Genomic DNA, 12,138 nt, shown 5'->3' with positions numbered 1-12,138 from the left:
AATTAAACAAGCAAAGAAAATGTAAACAATTAAAGGAAAAATCCCCAAAATCCCCAAAAAATGGCAAATAGTTAACAAAAAATCTATTTTCTCAGATTTTGTAGGAGTGTTTCATATATGGCAAAAATCACGTGCTCACAGCTGCCCCTCTTTACTCGGAGACACGAACAGTTTTCGGGCAAAGATAAATGAGCAATTATGAGGGATTTTTGCCCGTTTGAAACTCCATGAGAAGCGTTTTTGAAAAGAGTCCGACCGAACCTTGCTTCAGAGGCTGCCTACATATCCTTGGCTATAAAGGAATCAGGTCAGTGTAGTTATGCAAGTTTTGGTAGCTGGGACTACCGAGAAAACTGTTATTTCACCGTTGTTGCTGCCGTTTCTACTTGCTGAGCTCCTTATTACACCAAAATGGAAAGTAGAAAGCTAAACTAGCTAAGCCTATCAACTACGAGTTACAAGATTCCTATCTATAAATATCTTGAAGCTTGATCTTGAGTCTTAGCTGATTTTGCTGTGGACCCCGATCTGAATCTTGATGCTCATCAGGTGTAGGTGCTGGTTCTTTCTTCAGCATTTGGATCAAAGTGGGACATGCGAAGCTTGTGACTTCAATCATATCATGAGCAATCCGCATCTTTGTCCGCTTCGGCATTTTGAATTCAGTTCTTTTTCTTCTTTTCTTTATTCTGGATTAAGGCTCATTCTCTTGGCCATCTCGAATCCTGTGCCTCGAAGTCAAACCTGCTCAGATGCCAAAACAAACAAATGAACGAAATTTTTCTGCCCCAGTTTTCACTAGGAAAATTTCGTGAGTTATTTGTGACAAAGGTCTGAACTTATTTTTCATTGAAAGCAATAAAAGTCAGGATTGTGTATCCTTGGGAATAGGGGATGCAGTCCTGAATTGGAAAGATTGCCAGGTTATGTTGGGAAAATGACCAGGTTGTGTCGGAAAAGAAAGAAAGTGTCCTCGGGTTATGCCGGGGAGGAAAGAAAAACGGTCCTTGGGTTATGCCAGGGAGGTCCACAGGTTATGCCGGGATAAAAAGGAAAAAAGGTCCTTAGGTTATGCCAGGGAGATCCACCGGTTATGCCGGGATAAAAGGAAAAGGTCCTTGGGTTATGCCAGGGAGGTCCACGGGTTATGCCGGGATAAAAGAAAAAGGTCCTTGGGTTATGCCAGGGAAGTCCACGGGTTATGCTGGGAGACAAGAAAAAAAGTCCTTAGGTTATGCCAGGGAGGTCCACGGTTTATGCCGGGATATAAGAAAAAGGTCCTTGGGTTATGCCAGGGAAGTCCACGGGTTATGCCGGGAGAAAAGAAAAAATATCCTTGGGTTATGCTAGGGAGGTCCACGGGTTATGCCGGGATAGAAGAAAAAAGGTCCTTGCGTTATGCCAGGGAGATCCACGGGTTATGCCGGGATAAAAGAAAAAGGTCCTTGGGTTATGCCAGGGAAGTCCACGGGTTATGCCGGGATATAAGAAAAAGGTCCTTGGGTTATGCCAGGGAAGTCCACGGGTTATGCCGGGAGAAAAGAAAAAAGGTTCTTGGGTTATGCTAGGGAGGTTCACGGGTTATGCCCGGATATCTAGGGAATGGGGCCCTATGCTACCATGATTTTGAAATCATTCTTCATTTCATTTTTTTTAGTAAGACATGCAGGAATGAATTTGGAGAAAACTTCCCTTTTGGGTTGATTATTGCTGCGAAGCTGTTCCTAGCTCCTGCACATTTTCCTTTTTGGTTGCACCTGCTTCTTGCACGGTTGCTTTGGATTACACCTGTTTCAAATTTTTCAAACAAAGAACAATTGTTAGTTTGAAACGGTGGTTCGTTTTGTGGCCTTGATTGTTTGATCACTTGATCTCGGCCCAACTCTTTTGGTGAGAACCCCCGCTGCTTGCTGGCTTTTCTGAAGATTGATCTCCTTCCTAAACCGTGGGACTCAACTTTTCAAAATTTATCATGACGGCTCGCCCGTGTGTGGCTTTGGCCCTTCCACTTTATTTTGCCTCTGGGGGCTTTTGCCTTTGGCTTCCTTTTCATTTCCAATAACTTTGATTTTAGAGCATCAGCCATCATGGCCAGTCGGGATCGACTTGATGCACCCGCTGAGGCTGGGTACTTTTCTTTAGCTTTTGTTAGGCAGAGCCCCGTAAAACCAGTCTTGCCCCCTTTTCTTTGTATTAGTTTCGGAAACAGAGTTAGACCGAAAGAGATTCCAGGAAAAAGTAAACAAAAGGCAAGAAAAATGAATTTAAAGAGAAGTGTCCCTTTCGGGAAGGAAGGAAGGACTTATCAGGGGTGCATGCAAGCTTCAAATAGACATGACATGCTTCTTGGACTGGATGCCCGACCCGCACAAACTTTCCTAACTTCTCATAAACTCATTGTGACCCGTGTTTCAAAACCAGGGAATCTTGCCAGGACTCTTTCAGTGGCGGGAGATCTCTTCTTTTCGACCGACGGCGCCCTTTGCGAGTTTTTGCCAATCAACCTCTCTCATTTCTCTTCTCACCGTCGCCTGATAGTGCTCTTTACGAGTTTTCACTAACCAGGCTCTCTCATTTTATTTCTCTCAGTTTGATTGTATCAGATTCCAACAATGGTGTTGTCTAGTTCCGATGCCTTTGCCAATTGATCAAAAGGACTTGGACAAGGTTTGGATAAAAAGAATCTGGATGGAATTACAACTTTGGAACGGTTCGGGTGGGCTCATTGCCGAGCCATTATATCATCTGCCCCAGTTTCACTTTTGGGGAAAATCGAATTTTTGTTTTGGTGTGACTGAACCCCAGAGAGAGGCTGCCTACGTATCCTTTCGGAATCAAGTCGAACGTAGTTCAGGGAACTTTGTTTTTGTTGTTGTTTTTTTTTCTCTTTTTTTTTTCTTTTTTTTTCTTTTCTCTTATTTTTTTTCAATAGTACTTTCGGGTTCCAAAGAGGGTGATCAAGGAAGAGTAACCGACTCAAAGGGTTTGCGAAAGATTGATGGTGTTTGGATAGCAAGAATTAAAGCCTTCGTCATCCCAATTGAACAAAGTCATTGCTGCAGAAAGCCTAAACATAGTACCTTTTTACTGCATCCGCATTCACAGCTGCTTCGGGATCATTTTCTTCGATATCGCCCAGATACAATGCTCCTTTCGGCAATATCTTTCTGATGATGTATGGGCCCTTCCAATTAGGAGCAAATTTTCCTTTTGCTTCCTGGTGATGAGGAAGAATGCGCCTTAACACAAGTTGTCCTACTTCGAAATTCCTCGGCCGCACTTTCTTGTTATAAGCACGGGCCATTCTTTATTGGTACAACTGCCCGTGGCAGACCGCAGCCATCTGCTTTTCATCAATTAAGGGCAGCTGTTCCAGACGAGTCTTAACCCACTCACTATCTTCGATTTCATCTTCAACAATGATCCGGAGGGAAGGGATTTCAACCTCCGCGGGTATCACGGCCTCAGTGCCATAAACCAAAAGGTATGGGGTTGCTCCTACCGATGTGCGCACCGTAGTGCGATATCCCAATAATGCAAAAGGCAACTTTTCATGCCACTGCCTGGAGCTTTGAATCATCTTTCTCAAAATCTTCTTGATGTTCTTGTTTGCTGCTTTGACGGTACCGTTGGCTTTAGGCCGATAAGGAGTAGAGTTCCTATGCGTTAATTTGAATTGTTCGCATATCTCTTCCATCAAGCGACTATTCAAGTTTGCAGCATTATCTGTGATGATAGTTGCAGGAATACCAAAACGGCAGATAAGATTGGAGTGCACAAAATCTACCACAGCTTTCTTGGTGAAAGATTTGAGAGTGATGGCTTTAACCCATTTTGTGAAGTAGTCAATGGCAACCAGTACGAATCTGTGTCCATTTGAGGCTCTCGGTTCGATTGGCCCAATGACGTCCATGCCCCAAGCAACAAATGGCCAAGGTGATGACATAGGATGCAATTCTGTGGGAGGTGCATGAATCAAATCACTGTGGACCTGACACTGATGGCACTTCCGGACAAAGCTGAAACAGCCCCTTTCCATGGTTATCCAGTAATAGCCCGCTCGAAGGATTTTCTTTGATAAAACATACCCGTTCATGTGAGGTCTGCATACTCCCACGTGTACCTCATGCATGATTCTTCCAGCCTCTTCTGCGTCAACACATCTTTACAAATTGAGGGCTGGAGTTCTTTTGTACAAGACATCCCCACTCAAAAAGAAACCACTCGCGTGCCGTCTGATGGTTCTCTTTTGATCCCCACTGGCTTGCTCGGGGTATTCTTGCATTTTTAGAAACCTTTTGATGTCATGGTACCATGGTTGGGTATTTGGTGCTGCTTCAATCATATTACAATAACCATGCCTTTCCCGGATTTGGATTTCCAAGGGATCTATGTGAGCATTGCCTGGATACGGCAGCATTGAGGCCAAAGTAGCAAGTGCATCGGCCAATTTGTTGTGACAACGAGGGACGTACTTGAACTCTATCGACATAAATCGCTTGCCCAGTTCTTCCACATGTTACTTATAAGGAATAAGCTTGACATCTCGGGTTTCCCATTCTCCTTGAGCTTGCCGGATAATCAAATCTGAATCTCTCATGATTACTAGCTCTTCGACATCTTGATCGATTGCCATGTTCATACACAAAATACAAGCTTCATATTTCAACTGGGTTTTCAGCCAAGTGATCTGCTAATGCCTGGGCTTTCATTGCCGTGCGAGTGACATAGACTATGTCAAATTCAGTGAGCAGAATCTGCCATTTCGCTAATCTCCCCGTGGGTATTGGTTTCTGGAATATGTATTTCAAAGGATCCAACCTGGTTATGAGGTAAGTGCTGTAGGCTTGCAGATAATGTCTCAGCTTCTGATCGACCCAAGTTATTGCACAACAGGTTCTTTCCAACAAAGTATACTTAGCTTCATAGCTGGTAAACTTCTTGCTCAGATAGTAGATTGCTGCTCTTTCTTTCCGGTTACATCATGTTGCCCGAGGACGCAGCCAAAAGTGTTTTCCAAGACTGTTAGGTACAAGAACAAAGGCCTCTCTGGTTCAAGTGGGACCAAGACCGGTGGATTGGACAGATACTCTTTGATCTTATCAAAAGCTTCTTGACATTCATCCGTCCACTTGATTGCCGCGTCTTTCTTCAGTAATTTGAATATGGGTTCACACGTGGATGTCAGCTGAGCAATGAAACGGATGATATAGTTTAATCCGCCCAACAAGCTCATCATATCTTTCTTGGTTCTCGGAGGAGGCAAATCCCGGATAGATTTTATCTTTGTTGGATCTAACTCAATACCTCTCCGGCTGACTATAAAGCCCAAAAGTTTGCCCGATGGGACTCCAAATGCACATTTGGCTGGGTTTAGCTTCAAATCATATTTACGCAACCGCTCAAAGAATTTCCCCAGGTCTTGAATGTGGTCATCCTGGGTTTTGGACTTGATAATTATGTCGTCCATATACACCTCTATTTCTTGGTGCATCATATCATGGAAAATGGCGGTCATGGCCCTTATGTAGGTTGCCCCAGCATTCTTCAAACCAAATGGCATGACTCTGTAACAGTATGTACCCCAAGGTGTGGTAAAAGCCGTCTTCTCCGCGTCTTCCTCATCCATCAACACCTGGTGATATCCTGCGTAACAATCCACGTAGGACTGCATCTCATGTTTGGTGCAGTTATCTACAAGGATGTGGATGTTTGGCAGAGGGAAGTTATCTTTGGGACTGGCTCTGTTCAGATCCCTGTAATCCACACACACTCGGGTCTTCCCGTCCTTTTTTGGCACTGGACTACATTGGCTAGCCATGTGGTGTACCGGACCACTCGGATCACCCCTGCTTTCAACTATTTCGTGATTTCGTCTTTGATCTTGTCACTGACATCAGTTTTAAACTTCCTTTGCTTTTGCTGGATAGGGGGGTAATCGGGGTAAGTTGGCAACTTATGAACCACCAAGTCGACACACAGTCCTGGCATGTCATCATATGACCAATCAAACACATCTTTGAACTCAAACAAGAGTTGGATTAATGCATCCCGGGTTTGTTCATCTGTGTGAATGCTTATCTTGGTTTCCCTGATTTCTTCAGCACTACCCAAATTAACCGGCTCAGTGTCGTCTAAGTTTGGCTTAGGTTTATTCTCAAATTGTTCCAAGTCTCGATTTATTTCCCTAAAAGCCTCTTCTTCGTCGTATTCCGGTTCTTGGTTCATTATTTCACGGTTAGACAACGTGTTTGGATCTGGGCATGAAGTCCGCAAGCATGTCATGTTATTTAAAGCCGCATTATTAGAACTGAAAGAAGAAATAAAAATAACAAAATCAGAAAGAATAAAGAAAGATGGACGATGAAATATTGATTTCATTTCATTGAATTTGGAAGATAACAGGGTTTACATTGGAAATTAAAAGACATGAAACTAAAGAAAACATCCGAGTTACACCCTGTAATAACTCGTGATGAAGAAAAGGTGGCAGGACAAGTCTACCGGGACTTCCGCCTGATTGGGAATGGCGTAGCCTTCCAATTTTGCAGCTTGGCGTTTGGTCCTATATACAGCACCTCAGCGGTGCTTGAACCCTCTCCTGGCTGGACAATGTGGGTTTCATATAGTATCTTCCTCATTGCCCCACAGATCTCTTCAATCTCTTCGGCCGTAAAGGCCTCATCCTCCTCTTCTTCATCGTATTTTGGCTTGACAAATGTCTCTTACAAATGGCAGCGGTTGAGGCATATCATCTGGAGCAGGTCGGAAGCCTACCCCGAAGAACTTCTCAGTGACAGGCAGAGTAACTGGTTCAGCTATTCCTTGCAAGGATTTCCCAAGTCCCTTCCCCGGTTTGAAGCCATGTCGGATCATTTCTTTGGCCACCATGATGGATGCATTGGAAAGGAAGGTTTGGGGGCAAGGGTTTCCCTCTTCGTACTGGTCTGCCACCACAACTTCAAAGGCCTGATAAACTATATGCTCACTCCCTTCTCTCGCTTCAAGACATGGGACTGATGGGTCCCGATAAATTGATTGCTCATCCTCCCCGTGGACCACAATCTCTTGATCCTCATGCTCGAATTTTACCATTTGATGAAGAGTGGAGGGTACAACCCCAGCTGCATGGATCCATAGCCTCCCCAAAAGAAAGTTATAGGATGTGTCCATGTCTAGAACCTGGAAGGTCACTTCAAAGTCTACTGGGCCAATGGTCAGAATTAGATCGATCTCTCCAATCGTGTCCCTTTTGATACCATCGAAGGCTCGTACGCAGACATTGGTGGGACGAATCCTTTCGGTCCCAATTTCCATGCGCTGTAGAGTTGAGAGTGGGCTGATGTCCACCCAGAGCCTCCGTCCACCATAACTCTTTTCACGTAGTACCCTTCACATTTGACTGTTAGGTGCAGGGCTTTGTTATGTGCGGCCCCTTCTGGGGGCAAGTCATTTTTGCTGAATGAGATCTGGTTGATTGCGAAAAATCTTTCTGCCATTCTCTCTAATTGCTTTACAGAAGTCTCAGCAGGCACATATGCTTCATTGAGGGTCTTGATTAATACCTTCTGGTGTTCGGGGGATTTCATCAACAAAGATAGCAAGGAGACTTGTTCAGGAAATTTCCGAAGCTGGTCAATCACTTCATAATCCGCCATTTTCATTTTTCGAAAGAAAGCTTCCGCCTCTTCGTCACTCACGGGTCTTTTAGATGGGAAGTGCTTTCTAGTGGCGTTGTTCACTTCTTCCAAATTGGAGTACTTTTCAACAGGGTAATTTTCTCGAACCTCTCCTGAGATTTCTTTGCCCTTATACGTCACCACTGATTTATAGTAGTTCCAAGGCACCGCGGTAGGATCTGTCATGGGCTTCTGTGGCGCGCGGCCAATAACCACGGGCTCACTCAACCTTGGTGGATTAATTGGCCCCCGCATCACATAAGCTCCCTTGGGAACATACATCTGGGTTGCCTTGTTCAGTTCAAATCTCCTGGGAGGACTCAAAGTCATCTGCTTTTCCTTGCGGCCTCGAGGGACATAGAGAACAACATCTTTGGCGGGCGTTGCCCCAGTTCCTGCTTCAGTTTTCTTTTCTGATTTTGAATGGGTGGCTTTGTTCTTTTTCTCCCCTTTGTCTTGCTTCGGGGAAGTTTTCGGTTTCCTCTCTACATCAGCAATGGCAATGATGGCCTTCAACGCCGGGTCAAATTCCTTATCCTCACAAATCATTCCGATTACCGACCCGTTGTTGTGGGCCGGCAGTGGGTTGTTGGTCACATTGGGGATATCCTCGTCCCTTAGCACTATCTTCCTCTGTTCTATCAAATCCTCCACGGCTCTTTTCAAAGTCCAACAGTTTTCTGTATCATGCCCCTCAGCTCCTAAGTGATAAGCGCATCGGGTGCCCCGCTGGTAGGAGGGTGATTCTGGGTTTTGCCTATTTGGGGGTACGGGATGCAGCAAACCCATCTGGACAAGCTTTGGAAACACACTGGAGTAGGATTCACTGATTGGTGTAAAATTTGGCCTCCTGGGTGGTTCACGAGGAGGGAAGTTATTTTGTGGACGGGGATTGTAGTGGTTTTGGTGAGAAGGCTAGTTTCTAGGAAATGGAGCTTGGTTCCAGTTGGCTTGTTGCTGAGGCCGGACATAAGGTTGAGCATTCATGACCGCGTATAGCTGAGGAGCATAGGCCATGTCCTGGTGGGGGTAATAGTGCTGCGGGGTTCTTTCTGGGAAAAGGGGTCTGGGAGCACGGTGCTTTCTTGCACCTGACGCTGCCATGGATGTTTCTTCCTTTTTCTTGCCCTTCGCTACTCCTCCAGACCCGCCCTGAATGGCTTGGGAGGTAGCTCTGATAGCGGATTGTCTTAGAATTCGACCTGTTTTCAATCCGTTTTCAACCATTTCACCGATTTTGATAGCTTCCGCGAACGGTTTACCCATAGCTGACATCATGTTTTGGAAGTAGTCGGCTTCCTGAGCTTGGAGGAACACTGTGACCATTTCGACCTCGTCCATCGGAGGCTTTACTCTCGATACCTGCTCACGCCACTTAACTGCCCGGAAGCTCTCCGAGGACTTCTTTTTCAGGTTTGTCAATGAGTTTCTGTCTGGAGCAATGTCTATATTGTACTGGAATTGTCTGACAAAGTCTCTGGCAAGGTCGTCCTAGATGTGCCACCGAGATATATCTTGATCCATGTACCACTAGGAGGCGATACCAACAAGACTTTCTCCAAAATAGGCCATGAGTAGCTCTTCCCTTCCTCCGGCTCCTCGCAACTGATTGCAGTATTTCTTGAGATGAGCAATAGGATCACCATGCCCATCGTACTTTTCAAACTTGGGAGTTTTGAATCCCAACGGTAAGTGCACATGAGGGAACATGCATAAATCAGCATAGGACACACTTTTCTGCCTACTCAGACCTTGTATGTTCTTGAGGCTCTGCTCCATGCTTCTCATTCTCCTTGATATTTCTTCCTGTTCGGGAGTTTTGGGAGTCTTTTCCTGTCCCGTAGTGAACTCAAATTGAGGTGGCTGAGGATAAGTATAAGTGGGAAACTGTGTGTCGACGCCCCCTTTTTCCCTCCCTCCAAAGAGTGAGAAATCGGGTTTACGACATATAGGAAAGACAACTATATTCCCGTTTGGGATTGGGTTTTGGATTTGGAGAGTTGCCACCTAATGATTATAGTGCATTAGGACACTTTAAGAAAGAATTTGAGATGAAAAACCAGAGTTCGGGTAAGGTGTTAGGCACCCCTCAAGATCCACTAGTGTGGTTCCCGGCCATGCTGCAACTGTGACTTTAAATACAAACAAAAAGTAGACAAGCAAGCATTGCAAATACGAGGAAAACTTTCACATAATGGTTGCAAATAAAAAGTACAAAAGGTTTAAAAAATACTAGAATTTGGAAGAAAGTAGTTTTATAATTAAAGAAAAGATATACGAGTAAAGGGGAATGGGTCAAATAATTGATGCAAGTAACTTAAAAGAAGTGAAAGAGACGGAAGTTTAGGGAGAAACAATACTAAAATTCAGACAGCTAAAAGAGAGATTTTTCATGATAGGTCCAAAGAATTGAAGTAAAAGAAGAGAAACTGAAAACTGAACAGCTTTTAAAATTCTGGAACAAAAATAACAAAGAGGAAGGGGGGTCCTAGGTTTATAAATCACATGGATCATCCACACAACACCGGTACCCAATTGTATGCATAGTGTTATCGTGTGATCATCATCTCCATGTCTACCCTTCCCTACCCCGTTAAGGTATTAAAGCGCGGAATAGTATCGTTACTTATTGCATGCTATTACCCGTCCCAATCCTATCAGTCCCGGAGGCAAATGGACTACTAATCCTAAAGGGAGAGGGGTTTGGGGGCTTTTAGAAGTTTTCAAAGGACAAAATGCTAAGGCGTCAATCAAAAACACGTAATGCAAATAAAGGGGAAGCAGACAAGCAAACNGCCATTTAACTGCGTACTCTCGGAAGCTTTCCGAGGATTTCTTCTTCAAGTTTGTCAATGAGTTCCTATCTGGAGCAATATCAATGTTGTACTGGAACTGCCTAACGAAATCTCTAGCAAGATCGTCCCAGATTTGCCAGCGGGATATGTCTTGGTCCATGTACCATTCAGATGCGATGCCAACCAGACTTTCTCCGAAATAGGCCATAAGGAGTTCTTCCTTTCCACCGGCTCCTCGCAGCTGGTTGCAATATCTCTTGAGATGAGCAATAGGATCACCGTGTCCATCATACTTCTCAAATTTTAGGGTTTTGAATCCCATGGGTAGATGCACATGAGGGAACATGCATAAATCAGCATAAGACACACTTTTCTGCCCACTCAAGCCTTGTATGTTCTTGAGGCTTTGTTCCATACTCCTCATCTTTCTCGCAATTTCTTCTTGCTCAGGAGTTTTGGTAGTCTTTTCTTGCCCTGCAGTGAACTCAAATTGGGGCGGCTGAGAATAAGTATAAGTGGGAAACCGAGGAGGTTCCATTTGGAAGGTGGGTGTTTGGAAGGTGAAAACTGAGGGGTCAAAATTAGGCCTAGGCAGTGTAGGCTGTGCTGTGGCCGAGCATGGGGGAGCAGTGAAGATATTTGAAGCTGCACCAGACATTAACACCTGGGGCGAACCTCAGAAGGTGTTCCCACAAAATGAGCTAAGCTAGTCGGGTGTCCTAGTGGTGTATTTGGGTGACTGATCGGAACAGTGAAGGTACCACTTGCTCTAGGAAAAAGTTCAGGGAATCCCGAGATTGCGCTTGGCGGCTCTCTTCCATTTGCCCAAGCGTCCCACATTTCCATAACCCGAAGATGTAGGATCCTGTTCTCTTCGGCAACTGCCGATTCTGAGGTCAGGATGCCCAAGATTGGGCTATTGTCCGTGATGGGAATTGTTGGCAGAGTCATTTCTAAAGACATTCTGATGCTCCCCTTTGATCTAGTAAAGTATGGGTGCGAAGCCAGGTTACCACAAAAACCAACCACCATTCTTATAAAAAACCTGAACTGGATAGTAACAACAGCAAACGGTTAGTTTGAAACAAATAACAGATAGGTAATCGCACGTTGGGGTATGATGCACCTATACAGTTAAATGTATTTCTACATGTTTTGCAACAGTTACATGCTTCATCCCGGCTTTACTTATTTTTCTTCATTTTTCTTCTTTCCACTTTCACTCTTCCTTTTCTATCTCATTTTTTCTTTTTCATTTTCTTTTCTTATTGGAACTATTTACAAAATTATGACCAGATCTGATGAGGATTGCCTACGTATCACGAGCCGCGTGAATCAGATCATTACGTAGCTCAAGAAAAATAAATGCAAAAAGTAAGGAAACAATTTTTGGGAATTTTCAATTTTTCATTAATAAAACTTCTATTACAAAAGATGTTAAACTACTCATTTTCTTGGAAAGAAAAACTACAAACAGACTCAGAATAAACCAAAATACAGACTCGATGCTTGAAAAATTAGGAATACATTAAAGCTTCAACTACTGGGGCCCGCGGGGCATCATTCGGCCTCGCCGCGGGCCTATGTGCGAGACCCCCTTGTAGTCGCTCCAAATCACTCATAACTTGGCGGACGAAAGTCATCACTGCAGCAAAAAAGGTGGT

General features: G+C 44.4%; 1 protein-coding gene across 1 annotated transcript in view; it reads right to left on the bottom strand.

Moving 5' to 3' along the window:
• Positions 1 to 11,132, bottom strand: part of LOC109218464 — a 44,184-nt gene extending 33,052 nt beyond the window's left edge. The window contains exons 1-7 of the mRNA XM_019382832.1: positions 10,809 to 11,132; positions 10,581 to 10,715; positions 9,228 to 9,512; positions 8,904 to 9,170; positions 8,169 to 8,468; positions 7,260 to 8,087; positions 6,944 to 7,182 (exon numbers count right to left, since the gene is read on the bottom strand). Of these exons, the coding sequence (XP_019238377.1) occupies positions 6,944 to 7,182; positions 7,260 to 8,087; positions 8,169 to 8,468; positions 8,904 to 9,170; positions 9,228 to 9,512; positions 10,581 to 10,715; positions 10,809 to 11,132 (2,378 nt within the window). The remainder of the gene's footprint in view (positions 1 to 6,943; positions 7,183 to 7,259; positions 8,088 to 8,168; positions 8,469 to 8,903; positions 9,171 to 9,227; positions 9,513 to 10,580; positions 10,716 to 10,808) is intronic.
• Between the last annotated feature and the right edge of the window lie 1,006 nt (positions 11,133 to 12,138).

This window comes from Nicotiana attenuata, unplaced genomic scaffold, assembly GCF_001879085.1.
Source record: "Nicotiana attenuata strain UT unplaced genomic scaffold, NIATTr2, whole genome shotgun sequence".
NCBI lineage: Eukaryota > Viridiplantae > Streptophyta > Magnoliopsida > Solanales > Solanaceae > Nicotiana > Nicotiana attenuata.
This window is presented reverse-complemented; position numbering and strand designations above follow the sequence as displayed.